At 36.2% G+C, this 23,685-nt stretch overlaps 2 protein-coding genes and 1 long non-coding RNA gene across 4 annotated transcripts; 1 reads left to right on the forward strand and 2 right to left on the reverse strand.

Moving 5' to 3' along the window:
• The first annotated feature begins 238 nt into the window (after positions 1–238).
• LOC110879852 lies at positions 239–3,991 on the forward strand. The gene is made up of 3 exons (XR_002559065.2): positions 239–525; positions 828–875; positions 3,698–3,991. It is a non-coding gene; the product is annotated as an uncharacterized LOC110879852 (long non-coding RNA).
• A 2,050-nt stretch (positions 3,992–6,041) lies between these two features.
• Positions 6,042–7,640, reverse strand: LOC110879853 (manganese-dependent ADP-ribose/CDP-alcohol diphosphatase-like). The gene is made up of 2 exons (XM_022128382.2): positions 7,486–7,640; positions 6,042–7,185 (listed from the first exon to the last, which is right to left on the reverse strand). The coding sequence occupies exon 2, from the start codon at positions 7,168–7,170 to the stop codon at positions 6,214–6,216; it is 957 nt and encodes a 318-aa protein (XP_021984074.1). The 5' UTR covers positions 7,171–7,185; positions 7,486–7,640; the 3' UTR covers positions 6,042–6,213.
• A 1,234-nt stretch (positions 7,641–8,874) lies between these two features.
• Positions 8,875–10,633, reverse strand: LOC110879854 (manganese-dependent ADP-ribose/CDP-alcohol diphosphatase-like). 2 transcript variants are annotated; one of them, XM_035977932.1, is made up of 2 exons: positions 10,423–10,633; positions 8,875–9,978 (listed from the first exon to the last, which is right to left on the reverse strand). In XM_035977932.1, the coding sequence occupies exon 2, from the start codon at positions 9,952–9,954 to the stop codon at positions 8,998–9,000; it is 957 nt and encodes a 318-aa protein (XP_035833825.1). In that variant the 5' UTR covers positions 9,955–9,978; positions 10,423–10,633; the 3' UTR covers positions 8,875–8,997. The 2 variants fall into 2 exon arrangements, with proteins under 2 accessions (XP_035833825.1, XP_021984075.1); XM_022128383.2 differs by having other exon boundaries at positions 8,875–9,964; positions 10,423–10,631.
• Between the last annotated feature and the right edge of the window lie 13,052 nt (positions 10,634–23,685).

Genomic DNA, 23,685 nt, shown 5'->3' on the forward strand with positions numbered 1-23,685 from the left:
AAAAAGGGCACTTGCCACCAAATTCTGCTACCAAAATGAACGGTAAGAAATTAAGTAATAATTTCTCACGTGAATCGTATATGGTTATTTTTGGTGGCAAATTTTTTTTTGAAAGATCAACAAATTTTATTCATCTAACTTCTGGTTTAACCATCTGTTAAAACAGAAGATCTCCCAGGTAACATTACAGCAAAATTGATGGCAAAATACTAAATCATGAAAAGTAAAAAGGTATTAATCGAATAGCTGATTAAACCCTCACACTCAGAACTCCACCAGACTCCCCATCCTCGTCCCCTCACACCGCTTTCTCCACCGGCAATGATCAACCTCATCTCCACCGGACGCGACATCTCCACCGCTCTCTCCACCGGCAATGATCAATGATCGGAAAATGTTGAAGCTTTCGAGCTCGAACATCTCCACCGGAAAACGATTTTGCAAATGAAACATCCTGATCGGAAAACAGTGACGCAGAACTCCGACGGTTTCCACAAGGTCTGACTCGATTCTATTAATTTCAAGGTACGATTCTCGATTCTATCAATTTCATCTTCTCTTGTACCAGTCAAGGTCGAATTCGACCTCAGTTCTTGTTAATTTGATTACTGATTCGATCAATTAGGGTTTGCTAAAATTAATTCTCCAAAAAACTATTTATGTGTGCAATTTGGAAGCAATTGTTTCTATCTCACTGATAATTTCAACTATTTGTCTCCAACTATCACTGTTTAGGTTCTTCTTAAACCCTAGTTAATTCATATTTCCATTCAGTTTGAATTCTATGAGCAGCAACTTTACTTAATTGTTTGTTTTTTGGTTTGTAGATCTTGAATGTCAATTTATTTCAAAAGAAATCAACAGGAGACAACAAGGTAATTTTGTTGGAAGTCAGATGACTTAGTTGCAGCGGAAGTTGATGACAAGTTTGGATTATAAGAAGAATCCATGTTGTCGTAAACAAGAGAACCAAAATGAATATGCATGACAGTTTGAGAACAATGATCGAATGAAAGAAAGGGTTTGGACAATTCTTAGTGAAAATTAAGAAAGTCTTGATACCGGTTATGATTCCCGGCAATTCTAATATATACATAACATTTGGCGGTTAAGATATGGCGGGTAACCGATTTGCAGTTGTTTGAACTTGATTCCCGCTTATCTTCCGGTCCTTGATAATCATATCATTAACTAACTTAATAAGCTAACCTACTTATATGTCTGAAAATACGAATTAATTACATAAAACATAACTTAGTTTAATATTTCTAACATAACCCCCTTAAACTAGGTTATGTTTGCGAGACCGATCCAGCACACTCTGATTTGCTTCTTCCACAGCCCATCTTGCATAGTCAAAGTTGAAGCGCTTTCTCCTCTTCCCTTTGCTCCAATCTTCATCATCGATGCGAGTGAACAACGCAGCTTGTTCCATTCCTGCAGATCCTTGTGCAGACCCTTGTTGAGCATCTTCTCCATTGGTTGATACCTTCTGTTGACTTTCGGTAAGTCTGCCTTCTTCAACAACAACCTCTTTATCCTGCATTTTCTTTCGACATTGATTGAAATTATAGTAATACTCCAGGATATCAAGATACATGGCATATGCAGTTCTCATGTAATCTCCGTCTTCGTAGTTAAATCCCAGATCCTTCGCTATTGCAGGCCACATGTTTTCTGTTGTTACAGTCTTGTATCCCCCATCCGCGGCTACCAACAAGTATAAACTTAGTAGATTAACCTTTCTCTTATGCAATGCAACTGGTGGAATCGGTCGATTCGTGATGTTCATATAGTTAAATAAGAACCATTTAACTAATTCTTCAAACTTTGAATCAAGCATATGCTTATACTTGATCACAAATTCACGATCATCTAATAAATTGATGAATGCAACGCAGTCATCAAATTCATTAAATTCCATGTTCTTGACAATCATCATATTCCAATCTGGTTCATGTGAGGACAGATCCAGATCTTCGAAATATGAATTTAGATACCTTTCTTTAAATTCATTGTCATGCACGTTTTCTTCGATAATGTTCTGTTTCTCGTGTAACCCAATTTCTTCCTCTCTTGTTAACCCACTTGTTTCGTTCATAGAGTTATCAACCGGAGTAGAGAACATTGGATAGATCTTACAAGTATCACCGTTCTTGTTAACGGTAAAACCTTGCATGGTTAATTGATCTATACTCAAAACATTCCTATCTAATTCCGGAAAATAGAAAACGCTTTGAATTCTCATAATTTCATTTCCGGTTTTGATTTCAACCGAACCAACCCCACGTGTAAATAAGAAATTATTTTCCCCGGATTGAGTATCAACCCCGATTATGTGTTTAATTCGTTTAAACACGTTTAAATTTCCAGCCATATGATGTTTAAATACAGAACTAACGTACCAAATATCGCTCCATAGCCCACCTTCGGTACCCACTACAATCATCTCTTGATGATTACTGAAATCTTCTCTTTGATTCTGTATGCCCACATTCACCGCTTGCCGGATTAACTGTATCGCCTCGTCTGCTTCTTTCTTATTACACTTGTAGATTTGATGCCCTGGTTGGTGACAGTAAAAGCATGTCTTTTCTCGCTGAAATCGCTTATTCTTGTTCTTCATTTCATCCGTGCAATGTTGACAAGGCAACATAGTGGACGTTGGTTTAAGTTCAGTCATCGGCATCTTCCCTTTCGTCGCTCTGATACCACTTTGTTGGAAGTCAGATGACTTAGTTGCAGCGGAAGTTGATGACAAGTTTGGATTATAAGAAGAATCCATGTTGTCGTAAACAAGAGAACCAAAATGAATATGCATGACAGTTTGAGAACAATGATCGAATGAAAGAAAGGGTTTGGACAATTCTTAGTGAAAATTAAGAAAGTCTTGATACCGGTTATGATTCCCGGCAATTCTAATATATACATAACATTTGGCGGTTAAGATATGGCGGGTAACCGATTTGCAGTTGTTTGAACTTGATTCCCGCTTATCTTCCGGTCCTTGATAATCATATCATTAACTAACTTAATAAGCTAACCTACTTATATGTCTGAAAATACGAATTAATTACATAAAACATAACTTAGTTTAATATTTCTAACAAATTTGTTATTTGTCTTTCTAGGGCTAGTGTTTGGGGATTTTGAAGGAATCGAGTTGAAATCTGATCTGTTGGGAGTTTGATGAACTTTTGTACTGGAACGTGTTGATTTTGATTAGTGATGAATTTTGAAACATTTGGAGTTTACAATCATATTCTTAGTGAATTAGCCATTAGGAAGATATTTTCAATCATATGATTGAAAGTTGAAATATGAAGTTTCTGGCTTCTAAGAGTATTTGGTCAACTAGGAGATAGTAAATCACTGTTAGTCAACTCATGGAAGTATATGCAACTGGTATCATTCACTATAGTCTATAGGTTTATGCAAAATCTATATATGAAGTTTTGAAGTGTGAAAAATGTAGATTTAGATTATAGATTGCTAGAATTATTACTTTGTTGTTAGTTTTGATGATTGAGGAATGCAAGGTCAATGACCAGAAGTGCTCTCATGCTGAAGTTAGCTAGTTTAGTCAAAGGCTTGAAGCAGTTTTAGGGGGAAAACTTGCTTGTTAAATTCAAAGGTTTTGTTTGTGTACATATACGACTCATAAAAGTTGAAATGCTTTGATATAACTACTGTACAGTTGTGACCCAAGCTGGACTGTTTGTGTACAATCATTTACATGAAGATCCATCCAGAGAATACTTGATTTCAATGGATTATGAGTGGCATATGAGCTCATGATTGTCATCTGTCAATGGATTGGATTGGCCATGCAATGGCACATGCCTCAAAAGGGAAGCTTTTCTATGCTTTTCTTTTTCTTTTTTTAACAACCTATAGATTGTTGAAGATTGCTCAAGTTATTATAACTGCTTGGCTGTTTGCTTTTAGTTTTGTTAGAATTCTTTTCATGGTTATGACATTTGGTGTATCACCTGCACTATTTCATGATCCGCTAATGGATCTTATGGTGGGTCGAACCCCACACAAACCCGGAAATTTGACACGAACATATGAACCCGAACACAAGATTATGCGGGTCGACACAAACATGACTTGTTAACACTGGATGTTTTTCTTTCTTTTTGCACATTGATAATCTAAGATTACAAATCATAACAAAGAAAACTAATGTATAAAGTATATTAACTAAAAAGTTCAATGTGTCAACCCACGAAACATGACTTGTTCCTGATTTTGAAGTATCAAGTATGTGGCTTGTTACATTCATGTGGTATTTGCAGGCGATGAACTGTTTGTTTTTGTTTTCTCCATACATACATACTGTGGTTAAGAATCTTGAAATTCTAACATCGAGCTTTTGTTTTGTTCTGAGGATTACCTAGGTTGCTGGAGTGGTAGTTTCATGTGACCTTAAGCTGATCCCGGTCAGTTATGTTTTAATTTTTTTAGTTTTAATCATGTTAACTATGTATGTATCGCGTATTAAAGATGAAATCTTGAACAGGGCGACTCGAACGGGGCTGGTGCTCAATGTTACTGGGGCTGGTGCTCATTGTAACTACAGGTAAATGCTCACAAAATCGTCATCTTTCTACACAATTATATTGACAATTTTGTTACTTCTTTTTTCTTTAAATAAACAAAAGGACTATTTGTCAAATCTTTTAAATAAATCTAACACTTTGGGGATAAAGCTACCACTTTAAAAGAGCATGCCACTTTAGTTTTGTATCAACATTCAACGCCAACATTCCACATATCATGCAACCAACTATTCGGGTTCGGGTCAAATCCGGGTCCATATACCATGAGATCAATATTAGTTCTCAAGCTACATTTGGTAATTAATTTGTTTTTTTTTTTTTTTTTTTTTTTTTTTTTGCTGCTGTTATGAAATCTATATTGCTGCTGACCTGTTGTTAATTAGAATTGCATTAAAATTAAAATTCAATCTCCTTGATGAATGAGATGCTTAGTTCAGATTTTAATGACTCTATTACGATGTAATGTTATATAGAATCTGTTTGCTGCTGTTAAAATAGAAAATGGCTTATAATTAATAAAAGTTGCGACCGCAAAAACGGTCGCAATTTTTCAAAAAGGCAAGCAGTTGCAAAATGGTCGCAATTTGTAAAAGGCATGCGGTCGGAAAACGATCGCAGCTTGTAAAAGGTATGCGGTCGGAATACGGTCGCATCAAGACCGTCGCAACCAAAGTCCCACAAAACCAAGAGCAGTCGCAATATTTGTGACCATTATCAAAGTCGCAAAACCCCGGTCGCAAAAGATAGCAGCAGTCGCAAGTTAGTCGGAGTAGAGCAATTGCGACGGGTGTTTTTCCGATCGCAGTTCCGGTCGGAAAACGGTCGCAGCAGGGCAATTGCAACTGGTTTGCGACCAAATTTGCGATCCGAAAAACCTAGTTTTCTAGTAGTGATGTGGATTCTATGAACCTAGACAGAGAGGCATTGGACTTACATTTGTGGTTATCTGTAGATCAGTCCACAGCCTATTAGGAGGACCTTGTCCATGCCTTGCAAAAGAATTTTAGTCCTGCTGAGTTTCAGAACCCAGACGGGTAGTGTTTGCTAAGCGATCCACACAAGTGTCCGATTGGCCGGATCATTGCTTGTTGAGGGTTGATTTTGAACGGTCTTAAGGACAAATTGAAGTCGAAGTTCGCATTCATAAAACTCGTAGCATATGACCAGACCACAGATTCTCATAAAGCTAACAACTAATTTGAGATCCAAGCAATCACGGGTCACCACGTGTCACTTGATATCGCATCCGTCTGCTTTTCTAGTCATTCCATAGTCTCATTGACTGGTTTCTTTTATATGGAGAAGAAGAAAGTGAATACATCCCAACAGAAATGAGATTATTTTCTGCATACTATAATACAGAAAGAGGAAACTTAATTTGTTTTTAACTAAAAGATGGTAGTTTGTAATACAATTAAATCATGTTTTGTTTCTTTTACTAAAAAGAGGTCAAGTTACATAAATATCACAAAGAAATTAATACAGTACAAGCCCAATGACATAAATACCAATAACTCAAATGTTGTTCAGTACACTAATTGACATAAAAATTTTCAAAAAAAAAAAAAAAAAAAAAAAAAAAAAAAAAAAAAACTAATTGACATAATACCTTATTAAGCCCGGATAAAGCTGATAAAATATAGTATATTTAGTGGTTAAAAACCATTTCACTGCGAGCCATTCGATCAGTACCAATAAGTGATAGCCTATCTTCATAAACATCTATATATCCAAATGCATCTGTGCCAGGAGGGCATTCTAGTGCTGCTTCAAGTACCCGATGATGTACCCCACATGAGTCAACACAGTGTCCACCTGTATGATCATGGCCAGCTAAGCAAACCTTCACACAATCATACCGATGAATCACATCCATAACTTCATCATAATTCCATAAAAGTGATTCTTCTAATGAAGCTCCAGGATCTAGGGGAATATGGCAGCATACAACTACTTTTTGATTGGATTTTGTTGCATCTTGGAGTGTTTTGTCTAGCCATTCCAACTGTTCTTTCCCAACTCCTCCATTGAATTTCACAAACCTTCTTTCAAGATCCACTAACCCATTCGGGCTATTCTTTTCCAAATTAGGATTTTTCTCGTTAAGTAAGTTTACCGCATCAATGGTGTGAGGATGATCATGAGGCCAACCAATTGCACTAATATCATAACCATCAAGAACAATAAATCTGTACTCTGGGATTGGAGAAAAGTCATAGTAAGCACGCTCAACATTAGGAAAAGTCATCAACGGGAGCAACTTGCTGCGGGGGAGATTGTAGAGGCAGTGATTGCCAATCATATGATACACACGCCCATTGAACTTATCAAATTCTTTAACTACTTTCGTGACAGCTTCTAAAGATTGGTCTTTGGGACAAAACCCATCAACAATGTCACCAAGATTCAGCGAAAAACTAATATTTTGGTGATTATTCCAATTTTGTACTGCCTTTTGCAACACTAGAATGCTGTTTCTGTAATATCTAGGAACACCATGAACCGAATGCCCGTCAGGAATGTCGGCATACTGCACATCTGTGATAACCCCAAACGAGAAAAGAGGTTGCTTCCCTTGTGGTACTAATCCATTTGGGTAGCCCATTATTCTTTAACTATTCTATAACAAGAAAAGAAAAAAACAAAGCACGGTTGTTAGTTAGTAGCAGTTACAGTTATGTTAATTTGTAATTACATTGCTGAATACTTGCATTGTAAAAGCACCTATATAGTGGTCATTAGTAAAGATTTACAGATCACCAGAAGCTACTGGACTGATACCACCATAATAACTGAAGAACCAAATTATATCCTAAGATTCATTATGTAATTCTAGAATCTAACAAGGTAATCATACAGACAGGTGAAAATAATAAATGTAAACTACAATAATCGGATGCTCAAACTTGAAAAAACTTACAATCGGACAGATACAGAAAGTGAAACAAGGAGAGGGATTTGCGTATCGACTATGAGAATCTGCAATGATCAAAATGATTTCTTCCGATGATACTGGAGGTTATAAATAATGAATTAACATATAGTTTTTGGTCCATGTGCCCTTTGGGTTTGAGCACATGTGCCCATGTGTTTGACAGCAAAATGCTTGACTAAAAATATAATTTTATATAATCAGAAACATGAAACATGTGTGTGCTTTCTTTAATTTTTTTTTTTTTTGAACGGCAAATTTTGGATCACTGACGGACCACTAGAGTATCATTGTGCCACCAGCGGAACCACCCGATCATATCCATCTCCACTAGGCATAATGCCTATACACCAATTCAGGAGGAAACCCAATAAATATGGGAAAACCCTCTTGTGGGAATCGAACCCAGGACCTATTGGTCCCAAAGCCTTATCCCACCACCAAGATGCCACTAGGCTATAAAGCCATGGGCAAATTAACCATGTTCTGAATAAATATCTTAACCAATTGGTAGGTCATTGCACACTTTAAGAAGTGAAGTAAGGGAGATGATCTGGTCTATAAAAATTAAAATGTAACCATGAGGTTACTGCTAGATGGAAGAGTGCATAGTTTACCCTTAAATTAACTTAAGGATCTTTTATTGTCGTAGGCTATCTTGATTCAATAGCAGGTGTGCTACATCTCGAATGAGCATAGAGAAATTATTGTGAGAAAAAAGGTATTTCATATTTCATAAGCTAAAGACAAGTATACACCATAAAGTCATCATCATTAGTCATGGATGAAACGTAAATCATGTACGGCTGTACCATTATTGTGTCAAGTTGACTTGTAACTTTAAAATGGGATCTCAAGAACAAAAAACTACCTCAGCATTAGGAGATCTGAGCATCAGAAATACGCATACCTTCACAAATGTCGTAAGCTTCTAATCATTTGAGCATCAGAACCAAGATCGCATTTAATATAGGTCAAACAGATTGAGCTTCAAAAGTCAATATACTGTCAATGGAGGTTCCTGCAGGTTTCCTACGGCCAGACCACAGATGCTCATAAAGTAACAACTTGTTCAAGATCCAAGCAATCACAGGTCGCCATGTGTCCCTTGATATTGCATCCGTCTGCTTTTCTGCTTTCTCCATAGTCTTATTGGCTGGGTTCTTCTATAAGATTGTTTTCTGCATACTTAAATACAGAAAAAGGAATCCTAATTTGGTTTTAACTAAAGATGGTTGTTTATAATACAATACAATTTAGTCATGCTTGTTTCTTTAAATACAAAAAGAAGACATACTCTTTGTTCATATATGATGAACGGTGTTCTTAACCTACAAATGCAGTTACAAAAAAAATGTCTTGTTTACATTTCAAATGTCACAACGAATTGAATCAGTACAAACCCAATGACATGTATGCCAGTAACTCAAATGCCTTTCAGTACATTAATTCACATATATACCTATAAAGCTTGGATAAAGCAGATATAATCTAGTATATTTAGTGGTTAAAAACCATTTCACTGCTAGCCATTCGATCAGTACCAATAAGCGATAGCCTGTCTTCATAAACATCTATATATCCAAATGCATTCGTGCCAGGAGGACATTCCAGTGCTGCTTCAAGTACCCGATGATGTACCCCACAAGAGTCAAGAAAGTGTCCACCTTTATGAGCATGGCCAGCTAAGCAAACCTTCACACAATCATACCGATGTATCACATCCATAACTTCATCGTAATTCCATAAAAGTGCTTGTTTTGATGAAGCTCCGGGATCTAGGGGAATATGGCAGCATACAACAACTTTTTGATTGGATTTTGTCGCATCTTCGAGTGTTTTGTCTAGCCATTTCAACTGTTCTTTCCCAACTCCCCCATTGAATTTCAGGAACCTTCTTTCAAGATCCACTAATCCATCTGGGCTATTCTTTTCCAAATTAGGGTTTTTCTCGTTAAGTAAGTTTACAGCATCAATGGTGTGAGGATGATCATGAGGCCAACCAATTGCACTAATATCATAACCATCAAGAACAACAAATCTGTACTCTGGGATCGGAGAAAAGTCATAGTAAGCACGGTCAACATTAGGAAAAGTCATCAACGGAAGCAACTTGCTGCGAGGGAGATTGTAGAGGCAGTGATTGCCAATCATATGATACACACGACCATTGAACTTATCAAATTCTTCAATCACTTTCTTGACAGCTTCTAAAGATTGGCCTTTGGGACAAAACCCATCCACAATGTCACCAAGATTCAGCGAAAAACTAATATTTTGGTGATTATTCCAATGTTGCACTGCCTTTCGCAACACTAGAATGCTGTTTCTGTAATATCTAGGAACACCAAGAAACGAACGCCCGTCAGGAATGTCAGCATACTGGACATCTGTGATAACCCCAAATGAGAAAAGAGGCTGCTTCCCTTGTGATACCAATCCATTTGGGTAGCTCATTGTTCTTTAACTATCCAATAAAAATTAAAACATATCAATGTAAGCATGGTAGTTACTAGTTAGTGATTAGCGGATACCGTTAAGTTCATTTTGTTATAATATAGCTACGGTCTTCATATTAAATAGAATAACTTAATCAAGGAAAACTTCTAGTGTAAAAGCAACTTTCAAGTGATCATGAGTAAAACTTTACAGATCACCATTATTCATATCCCAAAAGTGATGATGTAACTTTAGAATCTAAATAGCCTAACAAATTATTAATTATGTAGACAGGACCTGCTTACAAGTCCAGTGTGTGTAAATGCTGGATATTGAATTCAAAACGTAAGTAATGTAGGAGCTATTTCAAAAACAATGGCGTCTAATAATGGGGGCGGTACAAAAAACAGGATGATTAAATTCAGATACGTGATGATTGCATAAACTAATTAATTGAAAGTACGGTAATCGGATGAAAAAACTTACAATCAAATTGAGATACAGGAAGTCAAAGGAAGCGAGGGATCTGCGTATCGACTGAGAGAATCTTCAAGGGAGTCATACGGATAACCTAAAATTGTTAGAAAAATATGAATCACCCACCATAAAATTTTTTATGTAGAGTATGGAATAACCATACAATTTTTTGGTCCATAATGGTTGGATGCCCTTTGGATGATTCCGCCTAATTGGAGCACCATCTGTTTGACGAAATGGGTGTTTGGGATTTGCTGATTTCACTGACGTAGCTTATTGACTTTTTTTTTTTTTTTTTTTTTTTAAGAGGTGTTTGGGGTTGAGTTTTGAAGTGATTTTTATATTATTGATTTTTGAAATCGTAAATAATCAACTTTGAGTGTTTGGGTAAAAAAAATTGATTATTGGCGTTTAGAAAGTTACAAAACGCAGTTTTCCAAAAGCAGATCCCGCTATTGCAACAAAACGCAGTTTTCCAAAAATTGATTATTTGCATTTGGAAAAGGATTTTCACTTGTTTATTTTTTTTAAATATATATTTGCCAAACATTCAAAAGTTGATTATCTGATTATTGTGATATCAAGCAACATAATCAAATCCAAACACTATCTTTCAACCTTTCAACATCACGTTTTGTTACTGTTAATTATCTGATTCTGATTATTAAAAATTACAAAAATAGCCATTGACCAAAAACATTTTCAGATTTAGAAAGTCCAGGGGGTTAAAAAGTTCTTAGAAAATGGACAGACAAAAATGACAATTTTAAAACTTAAAGAGGAGTAAGATATACTTTAACTAAACGAATAAAAAACACTAAGCTACATAAATTGTTATACTTAGTAATATATGAATTGGGGCAGTTAAACTTGTCATGTTCACGGGTTAATACATTATGGCTAAGAAGCTACATAAATTGTTATATTTAGTAATATATGAATTGGGGCAATTAAACTTGTCTTAGGTTAATACATTGTGGCTAAGAAGATAAATAAATTGTTATATTTAATAATATATGAATTAGAGCAGTTAAATTTGTCATGTTCACGGGTTGGCGAGCTAAAGATGAACAAATTCAAATAAGAAATGAACACAAAAAACGTGTCGCACGCATAAATCAAACATGACATGTGTATTCACGGGGTTAATATGAACATGGTCCGTTTAATTAGAAAAAAAAAGATAGTATATAACTTTTTTGCATATTAATAATTTAAAATTCTAAATTGCACACATTATATTTCTAATTAATTATGTTTAAAGTATGCCAACTTCTTTTTAAGCTTTTAATTTTTAACGTAAAAAATATCCAAATAGTTTAAGTTATTATATAAAACACATTTAAAAAATAGAAAAAGTAAACAAAAGACTTGTAGAGCCATCAAGATGACATGGACATAACCTATTTAGCTAAGCATTCGACTTGAAAATGGCCTAAACTAGTGTCCCACAATTGTATTAGACTCGTAAGTCAGAAACTCACGCCCCAGTTCAAAGATCACAAGTGCAAGAAAGTTATTACTTCATTTCCATAGTAGAATATATTCTTCGAACTAAAATTTTATCTATCAACGTATTGAATTTAAGTTGTTTTATCACTAGTAATGGGCACTCATAGTAAAATCCATCACTAGTGATGGAATGAAGTTTGATGATGCGGCGGAACTTGATTGGATGTTGTGAGTGATGGAATTCCATCACTAGTGGAGCGCCTCTGCCCTATAATCATCTGAATTCATATTTTAATTAATGTATTGGATGTTCATGATATTGTTCAAGACCAAGAATGATTTTTAACCACCACCATTAATCACCAATGAACCATCCTCACCATTGGCTATCTATACGACTATACTCCATATCATTTTTCATAACAATGATTTTCTAAATTCATTCCTTTATCTCACTGCTCAAGAAACCTAATGAAGAATTCAGATTATCATCCATTGATATGTGAATTTCTTCAAGAGATTGTTGGAAGAATTAGGAGTAGCACTTGATTTAGACGATTTTGCTTGGCGGTATACACAACATTTTCCATATCTCTCATCTACGAAAATGCTTAGCGAGGTAGGCGGCTTATGTACACCTCGAAGATATAGATATTGATAATAAACTTAGATATATAGCTAAGCCTGTTGCAATCCTTGACCGAAAAGTCAAAGGCCTAAGAAACAAAGAGATTGACCAAGTAAAGGTGAAATGGGAACATCGAAAAGGATCGGACACCATTTGGGAGTCTGAAGAAGAAATGATGCGGCTCTACCCTTCTCTTTTCGGTACGTATACACGTTTCGGGGACGAAACCCTTTAAGGAGGGTGGACTTGTAACAACCCGAAATATATTATATTGATGTCTCATATTTACATTGACAGTAAATAATATTGACATAATAACTAAAATAATGTAACTTGATTAAGTTATTAGTTAGAGTGAATTGCAAGGATTGTCCTTTATCTTTATACCCATTTGCAGGCGATGTCCTTTATGTTTAAAATTGACGAGTTTTGTACTTTATGTTTTCAAATCATACACGTTTTATCCTTTAGCCCTAACCCAGTTAGATTTTTCTGTCAAATCTGGTCATGTGCAATGTATATAAGGGTAAAATTGTCTTTTCATCCTATTCTTTAAAAATACATATAAAAGAAAAAATATTATATATGATAACAAAACCCTTTTCTTCCCCAAATCAATCACATTTCAAAACCCTAATTTCTGCATCTTTATGGATCTGCTTCAGAAAACTCACACCAAAATGGGGGTAATGAAATAAGATGCCATGGATGCCACTTTCAATTACTACACTAGCACCACCACTAGCAGCAGTAGCAGCAGCAGCTCACCGACAACTCATTTCACTAAAACCTCTCGGCGGAAAGTTCACCGGCAGCGTGAAAACCTCCTGATCGGAAAGTTTTTCCGGCGAAGGATCGTCCGATACTTGCTTCTGTTTATACTATTGTTTGTATCCGGTATGATCACGTTCATCAGTTCCTTGTTTGCAATGTTGTACCCTAATTATCCACCTGGCTCGATTTACCGGAGCCATGAGGTTTTCCAGAATCTTCTGGATATTCTGTCTGATCATTCTTCAGATATTCAGGTTTAATTGTTTGTTTCTTATAATATTATTGTTATTGAATTTGTTTACATCTAATCTGCACTAGTACAGTCATGTATGTTGTCTAAATGTTGCAGTGTAAATATATGTATTTCAAAAGCACCAAACAGCATATGTAAATGAAATTAGGGTTTTGAAATGTGATTGATTTGGGAAAGAAGAGAGTTTTATTATGATATATAATATATTTTTTTTCTTTTATATGTATTTTTAAAGAATATGGTGAAAAGACAATTTTACCCTCATGTGCATTGCACATGACCAGATTTGACAGAAAAATCTAACTGGGTTAGGGCTAAAGGATAAAACATGTATGATTTGAAAACATAAAGTACAAAACTCGTCAATTTTAAACATAAAGGACATCGCCTGCAAATAGGTATAAAGATAAAGGACAATCCTTGCAATTCACTCTATTAGTTAATAGCAAACTTATAAAGAAAACATGGAAGGTAAACAAGTATTGTTAAATGAAACAAACTTGAGGGACTAAAGTTGTAAATAAGGAAAAGGGTTATAATTAAAAACAACAAAATCAAAACACAACAACCTCTTGTTTGTGTGTGTGTTGGTATGCGACCAGGAAGAGAGAAAGAAAGGGAGGAAGATCAATTCTCCCCTAATTCACCCTTTTCACGAAAACTGAAAGATCAAAATTGTTTAGATCACATGCATTCATCAAGAACACTGATCACCCAAGTTAAGGGAAACATAAGGTAAGTTAAAATATGCTTTTTGGTGAAGTGGATGATCTTGATGAACAATAGTATTGCAATTCATGAATAGATTGCAGTTTTTATTATGAAATCAGTGATATTTAGTTATTTGGAAACGTCTTAATTGTTGAAATTATGAAATAATTGTGATGAACATAATACTAGGTTATTATGGAGTTAAAGAAGAATTGGGTTTTTATCTTAGTATAAGAAACCCCAAATTTTGATGAATAAATTAGCTATGTTAGATTATCTTGATAGGGTAGGGTTCTCGAGTGAACAATCTTCCAAGAGTGAACTGTGTGAACTGATCATAGCCCTTGATTATCTTTTTTGTTGAAAAGGATAGGATTGTAATTGTACATTAAGTTATTATTAGTTGTTTATTTTAATTAATATATGGAAGTTACACTTTCCTATTTTTTTGTAATTACCCAAAATATCTTTTAAATCTAAACAAGATCTATTTCATAATCACTATTCAAAACAATCCAGATTTTTTTCAAACGAGCAGTTCTTCATCATCATGTATTCTTTCTTCATCGATAAAAAAACCATATTTCGATTACGTACACACATGCATGAATCCCGAAGTATACCTATGCATTTAAATTTAATAGACCTATGTACAGACATATACGCAGGTGTGCACCCAATCTACACAGGTGTATACACAGTTTATAACCATTTACATAAGCAAAGTACTCATGTGTACACCGACCTAATACACATAACTACTACTATACACAGGTGTAAACCCATTTGCCTAAACAGAGTACACATGTGTACACCGACATGAAACACGAAACTAAACCATAACATATTCAGCATTTTCCATCCACTCCGGTCATCGTCTCCGATCATCATCTCCGGTCGTCTCTTCCAAACACTTTCATCAATCATCTCAGTACATCCAACACCCTCCGGTCACCGTACCATTACCATGTACCAGGGGCGGACTTATGTGGGGATTAGGGGGTGCACGGGATACCCCTCAACTTCTTGGCGAAGTGTAATTTGTAGTGTAACTTTATATTTAATCCCCGTTTTATGTATCCGGGATACCCATGAGAAGATATTAGGATACCCCTGAGTATATATAAAGATGAGATAAAACAAAAATTTCAAGTCGATGGAAGCGAAAATTTCCGGTGAAAGGAACTTGCAGCGGTAGATAATAGAATATGAAGAAGGTGAAGTGATAAATGGAGAAGATAAATTGAATATTATAATAGGGACCAAGAGAGCATTGGAAACATAAATAAAAAAAGTAAACAAAAGCTCAGTAAGTAGTCAAACTTCCAAATATTTAACTATTTATTTTATTTAATTTGTTTTGTTATTGTAAAAGTCGTCGTTTGTTTTAATTTTTGTCACTTTATTTATTTATCATTTTATTTTATTAGATTTACTTTACTTGTTAATAAATTTGGTTTTTTCTTTTTGGTTTTGAAGATTTTTTTATTACAACCTAAATATTATTTATAAAACTTCTAACATTTAAAGCTTTATAAAAAAATTGATAACCTTCTCGTGTGCATTTCGTACATCAATTAATAAAAAAAATGATAATCAACGTATTCTTTAGATAACTATGGAATATGAACAGTTATTAACAATTTTACTTTCAAAAATAGTTTTGGAACACACATATCTATACCTAATTAATACGTAATTTCAGTTATATCTGGTCTTAAAATATCATATCATAACCTAGTTATATACATAAAGACACATTTTTACTAGCCGCCCAGGTCCCTTAAGGGCTCTTGAATTCTCAGGGATGACCATAAGTTTAAAAAAAAATATATGGCCCATGTTTACAAGCCGCACCGGACTTTTGAATTCTCGGGAATGGCCCTAGCTAAAAAATAGGGATACCCCTGAATTTTTCTTCTAGTTCCGCCACTGCCATGTTCTTCACCGATCTCCGACAACCATCGTTTATCATCACCGATCTCCACTTAGCCAGTGCCACGACCACCGCCGCACTTCATCACTTCCTGAAACATCACGCAATATTCGGAGAAAAGTGGATCTAAATAGATATGAAAGATGAAGAAGAAGGAAGGATAGAGACAATTACCGGAAAGAACTCTGAACCACGGCTGCACCTTCATTGTCATCTCCCGGCGACAATCCCAGTTGACACCAATTCCAGTTGACACTGATTGACAATCCCTGTGTTTCGTCGGCGGCACAATGTTTGTATCAAGTCGCCGGAAACACTGGAAACACTGGATGAAGTCGGCGATGAAGAGAAACAAAAAACCCAGATGAAGTCTGCGATGGAGAGAAACAAAAAACCTGGCTGAAGTCGGCGCATGGTTTATATCGAGATGGAAAGACACAAATATAGGATTTAAATTTGATTAGGTTTTAAAAAATGGAAAGAATTTAGGTTTCTTTTTTAAATCCTTTTTGTGTAATTATACATATACCATTATGTATTTAATTAAATGGAAAAAATAAACCAAATAATTACCATCATGCCACTATCTAAATCTCAGGATCATAAAAATCAAGGGCCAAGATGAGTTCACACAGTTCACAACTGAGGGGAGTGTTCACTCTTGAACCTAATTCTATATAAGAAACCCCAAATTTGATGAATAAATTAGCTATGTGTAATTAAAGAAGAAGTGCGTTTTTATCTTAGTATAAAAAAACCCCAAATTTTGATGAATAAATTAGCTATGTTAGATTATCTTGATAATTGTAAATTGCATCAAGATTTAGTTCTAATTAAAGTGTAGTCTTACACACAAAACTGGGAATAGGAAGGTAGTAACCTAACCTAACCAAATGAAATTCTAGGAAATGTATGCCTTTAAGGTGTATAATAAAATGCCTAAGTAAAACTTGGTTGCTAGTTACGTATGGAAAAATATTGACATGAGTCGTACAAATCGATTAATAGAAAATGTGGCAAAATGATCATGATGATGATGACTTAACAATTTTCGGGTTGTACTCAATAGGGCGACTCGAGTGACAAGGTGGGTGATAAATCCGGGAGCGATACACGGCTTAAAGGAAAGCTCTAAGGTACGTGGCTTTATGCTTCGTAGGATTTTATTAATGATTTTGTAGTGATAACTGTTGAATAATGAAGTAATACTAGAAGAATTCGGTTCATTCATAAGTGATGGATTTCACACAAATGAATCAAGTGGATAAATAGCGTATATTGATATGTTTGGACTGTTTAAAAGTGATGGTTTACAGTTTTCACGTGAACAACCAAACAGGTCAAAATAGCGAATATTGATATGTTTGGTTTGTTTAAAAATGATGGTTTTCACGTAAACAACAGAACGGGTCAAAACGAGGTCTTAACGCATACCGGAATAGGTTCGTGAATAATGACGTCGGTATAAACCCGACTGATGGGTAAAATTATGAATATAAGCGTAAATCGAGTAACGGGAGCACGAACTAAAAGTCAAAGGACTCAGGTAATGAGTCATATTCGAAAGATGGTGAATTCGTGAAAAGAATTAGGACTAATTAAATTCAACCATTATAAGGTTGAACGAGTCGAATAAGTGTGAATGCATACCAGATAACGGATGCGCAAAACACAAGGATAATAACCCGGGTAATGGGGTACATTCATAAAAATGACGTTCTCGCGAAAAAGATGTGATTTCATAAGGTTGTTTGCTTAAATATGCAAACAGATCAAATATTTGATTATTTAAATTAGAACCGATAGCGTAAAACATAAAATTTATAAATCCGAGTCATGGGTTTGCGAGCTAAGAATGTGGGTAAATGTTTTACGGACACGTAGAAACAAATTTCATGCGAAACAAATGAATATACGGAAAGATATGGGATTTTTAGTAAAAGGGCAAATCTGGAAACAAATTTGCAGCTGAAGGCTGCCGTAACCTACGGTGGCCAGCCGTAGGCTACGATAGGGGCATTTTGCCCATAAGTTGATTTAGGGCTGCCGTAACCTACGGTGGTATAACAACCCTCGGTAAAACCGACATCCTCATAATAATTCTGATACCCTAATATATCTTGAAATATATCTATGTGTCTCTATATGTACCCCGTATGTGAAAACCGAGCCCTCGAACTAGATTATATTATATAAAACAAATAAAAACAATAAAAGTTAAGTTGAGGCGGGCCGCATAGACCTCACCTCAACCTAACGCGGGCCGCGCGAGTAGTAACCAGGATTTGCCAAAACCTTAAGCCCAAGCGGGCCGCGTACATGGTGGATTAAGTCCATGCGGGCCGCGAGTGTCCGGAATTGTGGCGTGACCCGGAGCGGCCACGTGTCCAACGCGTGTCGAGCCTAGGGGGATGACCCAGCTAAGCTACGCCATTGACTTAAGTCAATGCGGGCCGCGTAGACCCAGCCCAAATCCCAGGCGGGCCGCGTGGGGACGCGATTTCAGCAATATAAATAGGAGGCATCGGGCCTTCAGTCTGCTCGCTCAAATCTTTTCTTTCTTTCTTAATTTCTGAGTAGTGTACACTATACCCGGATATTATACCCCCTAAAATAGCGAGGTACTGCTACGATGTAAGTATTATAACCCCTGGAGACGTATTAGATACGCTGCCCGATTGATCTAGGGTTCCGTAACGGCTGTCGTGGTTTTGCCCGACGTAGTCGTTGGAATGCCGTCTCGGGGAGGGTATTGCTAATGTTAAATTGGGTTATTATACTAACACACGTGCATTTGTGTAAATTATAGATATTCACCAGGAAATCATAAAGGAAAACCCTAAAATAGCAATGTGAGTAATCTCCTTTTTGTTAACAGTTTTTACAAAAAACCTTAACCTTTTTACAATGCAATTTAGCAGTGATTGAGTCTTTGTAATTCTACAATTACTGCCGGTATGTTGGGGTTTTGTATACAAAATTGGAGTAACGTTACCATTGGACGAAGAGTTAGCCAATGTGTAATATGACCCTCAGTCAGACTTGACACTACTAAATGAGTAATTGGGTAGATATAAACATTGTAATCGCCCTCAATACTGTTTAAGTTGAATTAATAATTCTTGATTAAACTGAGATCATTCACCAGTATTTTCCACTGACAAAACCTTTTTAAAACGCGTTTCAGGTAACAAAATGTGAAAGCCAAATAGAAGCCAGCTGGACAGCACTGAAGGCTTGGAAAAGTGGCAATAAAAGTTACCTAAATAAAAGAAAGCGTTTTATTTCAATAAAGTGGGATTTATCCCTGTAATTCAGTTTGTAATAAAAAACTTGGGTTTTTCCCATGTGTTTGATATTATAAAATAAGGTGGTTTACTCTGATTTAAATATTTCCTAACTACGGTCCTGATGAAAAATTCCGCTGCCAAATTGGATAAATAAACGTGATACCACCGCAACTGGCTCACGGCCGCCCGTTCCCGGGAACTAGGGATCGGGGGCTGTGACAGGAGGTGGTATCAGAGCTATGCCACTGATTCAGCCACAGAAGTGTTCTGCTGACATCAAAATTCAAAGTGTTAGGAAATAAATTATGGAAATACGTGTATAATTGTATTTCTTGCTCTGTGTTATCTGACTATTTGTTAGTTTACAGTATGAGTGACCAAGGACCTTCTGACGCCTATCGTCAACTGTCTGGTTCGCCTAGGAGCGAAGGCACCTCCTCTTCTCAGCCTGCCCTCTCAGGGTATTCTGCTGACACAGAAGAAGGGATCTTTGTGTTTAAGGCTCAGTCTGAAGAGCCATTTACTCAGAAAAAGAGGGGATGGTTCAGTAGGGGAGCGCACGAGCGTAGGAAAAGAATGAAAAAGTTGCAGGAACAGCGAGTGTTAGCCGCAGCAAAAAGAGAAACTGATGCTTATAATCAGGATATGCTCAATAGGGGTATCGCTAATATCCACATTTTAGCAACCACTGCTGCTGATCCAAACCTGGAACAAATGCTAGCACCCCAACCACAAAATCCTGATCAACCCATGGAAATAGAAAACCAGATAGAAATGCCTGATTTCAACCCAGAGGAAATACCTAGGGTACCTGCACCCAATCCCCTAGACCCAGATAATTACGACCCCTGGTGGAACGAGGTTAGGGATTATGTGCAACAAAACCCAATTCAGGAAAATGTGCCGATGCCAAATTTAGGAGCTTACCCAGGGTTAGATCCACAAGATCCCTACAATATTACTGATGCTTATGTTAGGGAAATCTTAGAAAATCCATACCCTTACCAGGCTCCGTATCAGGCACCCGCACCACAAATTCCAAACCCAATCCTAGAACCTGCACCCCCAATGAGTGCAGAAAATGTCCAAGAACTTAGGACTTTTGGGGAGGAAATTTTAGAAAGCAGTGATCGTATGCGACAGGTGGGAGAACGCCTCGTATGGAAATACGATGAGCGTAATATGGATTTTTGGATGAATCCATATCAGTGAAGGTGATGGTAGAAACAGTAATAATAATAATAATAAAATAATATATGTGTGTATGTGTTAGAAAAAAAAAAACTATGGATGCATACTACTAGTATGGTAGCTTTACATTTCAGTCGGTACTGTAATTTTTAAATTTCTGTACTGTTGTGTATCGATGCATAGTATATAAAAAGAGTAAAAGTCGCAATGTTCGACGCTTTTGGTTAAAAAGTGCGTGTTATGTGATTGGTTATATACAAATATTATTTGTGATATTAATATTTGGGAAATGTTTAAAATTCAGATGGCCGACGCGGGAAATCAAGAAAATCTGAATAACGATAACCAGAGTAACAATAACGTGGTTAACGAGAATCTGAACAACGATAACAACGGAAACCAAATGGATAATAGTGCCATTCAGCATATTGTGGCACAGGGAATTATAGATGCAATGCCCTTTATTATTCAAACTGTTCAAGAAGCGAATAATAAAAGTAAGCATAGCAGTAAGCGACCAACTGAACCAGAAAACAGCGTGAACAATGAACTTGTACTTCAAGCGCCCATTCCTAAAAGAAGAAGAACCATTCCACATGGTTGTTCTTACAAAGAATTCTGGTCCTGCAAGCCAATAGAATTCTCGGGCAATGAAGGACCCATTGCAACTTTACGCTGGATAGAGAAAACTGAGGCAGTTCTGAAAATAAGCAAGTGTGCTGAAGAAGATAAAATAATGTTTGCCTCAAATCTATTTAAGAATGCAGCCCTAGAATGGTGGAACACTATTCTCCAAACCAGAGGAAGTGATAGGGTTTATAACATAGAGTGGGAGGAATTTAAGAACATGGTAGAAAGGAAATTCTGCCCTCCCAATGAAAAAGAACAAATAGCAAATAAATTTCTAAATCTTAGAATGACCGGGGTAGACAGTAAAGGTTACACTACCACATTCTTTGAATATGCTAGGATAGTGCCAAACCTTGCATCACCTGAACCGGTATTAATTTCCCGTTACATCTGGGGATTAAATGGAGAAATTAGACATGTAGTCAAGGCAGCTAGACCTCAAACCATAGAAGAAGCTGTAGAACTAGCTAATACCTTGACTGATGAACTAGTAAGAACTAGGGAAGAAGATCAGAGGAGAAATTTATCCCAAAGGCTTACTCAAGAATTCCGTTCGAGGAATTTCAACCGTAGGAATGTAGGTTCTACATCTGCACCTTATTGCAAGTATTGCAAAAGGAAGCATTCTGGAAAATGCCCCATATACTGCAATTTCTGCAAAATCTCAGGTCACAAGGAAGAAGATTGCAGGAGGAAAGCTAATAGCAGGGTCTGCTTCAATTGTGGGGAACCAGGTCATATCAAAACAAACTGCCCAAAATTGACCCCAGCTGCAAACAACAAGAACCCTAGAAATGCTAGAGCATTTGTTTTAACTGCAGACGAAGCCAAGCTAATTCCAGACGTCATTGCTGGTACGTTTTTAGTTAATGATATTTTTGCTAAAGTATTATTTGACTCTGGTGCAAACCAAAGTTTTATTAATACTTCGTTTTGCAAACTCCTAAATAAATCATTAACTAAACTACCACAAGAATGTCTAGTAGAAACCGCAAATGGAGAAACTGTTAGGATTTCTGAAATCTTGCAAGGGGCAAGAATAGAAATTTTTAATCAAAAATTTATGGCAAACCTTTACCCAATGAATCTGGCTGGATTTGATGTTGTGCTAGGAATGGATTGGTTAATAGCCAATAAAGCCAGTATTTTATGTGATCAAAAGACAATTCAATTAAAATCACCAAGAGGTGAAAAGATTTCAATTAAAGGAGATAAACCCTTTAGATCCACAAAATTCATCTCTGTGATGAAAACTGCAAGTTGTATAAGAAAAGGATCTATAGTGTATTTGATTTCTATAATCACTAACACTAAAGGAAAAGAATTAAAAGAAATCCCAGTAGTATCCCAATTTTCAGATGTCTTTCCAGAAGAATTACCAGGATTGCCGCCAGACAGGGAAGTTGAATTTAGAATCCATCTGCTACCTGGAACAGCACCAATTGCCAAAGCACCTTACCGTTTGGCACCCGCCGAAATGCAAGAACTAAAGAAACAATTGGATGAATTGTTGGAGAAAGGATTCATACAGCCAAGTTCATCGCCATGGGGAGCACCGATATTATTTGTCAAAAAGAAGGACGGATCAATGCGTATGTGCATTGACTACCGTGAATTGAACAAAGTCACGATTAAGAATCGGTACCCATTACCAAGAATCGATGATTTGTTTGATCAACTTCAAGGAGCTCGATTTTTCTCTAAGATCGATTTAAGATCAGGATATCATCAATTAAAAGTACAGGAAGAGGATATTCCTAAAACCGCATTTAGAACAAGGTACGGTCATTATGAATTTACTGTCATGCCATTCGGTTTAACCAATGCCCCAGCCGCATTTATGGACATGATGAACCGAATATGTAAGCCATATTTGGATAAATTCATAATTGTCTTCATAGATGATATTCTAAATTACTCCAAAAGTAAAGAAGAGCATGCAAAGCACTTGCACTTACTTTTAAGCTTGTTAAGAAAAGAAAAGCTTTATGCTAAGTTTTCGAAGTGTGAGTTTTGGTTAGAACAGGTACAATTTCTCGGACATTTAGTGAATTATGAAGGAATTCATGTAGACCCAGCAAAGATAGAGGCAATCACTAAATGGAAAACCCCTGAATCACCAACTGAGGTTAGAAGTTTCTTAGGATTGGCCGGTTATTATAGAAGATTTATTCGAGATTTTTCTAGGATAGCCATTCCTTTAACTAAGTTAACCTGTAAATCTGTTAGATTTGAATGGGGACCAAAACAAGAAGAAGCTTTTAGAATCCTTAAGCAAAAATTAACCCATGCACCTATATTAGCATTACCAGAAGGAAATGAAGATTTTGTAATTTACTGTGATGCTTCTAAATTAGGTTATGGATGTGTATTGATGCAACGTTAAAAGGTTATAGCTTACGCCTCT

This window comes from Helianthus annuus, chromosome 9, assembly GCF_002127325.2.
Source record: "Helianthus annuus cultivar XRQ/B chromosome 9, HanXRQr2.0-SUNRISE, whole genome shotgun sequence".
Taxonomy (NCBI): domain Eukaryota; kingdom Viridiplantae; phylum Streptophyta; class Magnoliopsida; order Asterales; family Asteraceae; genus Helianthus; species Helianthus annuus.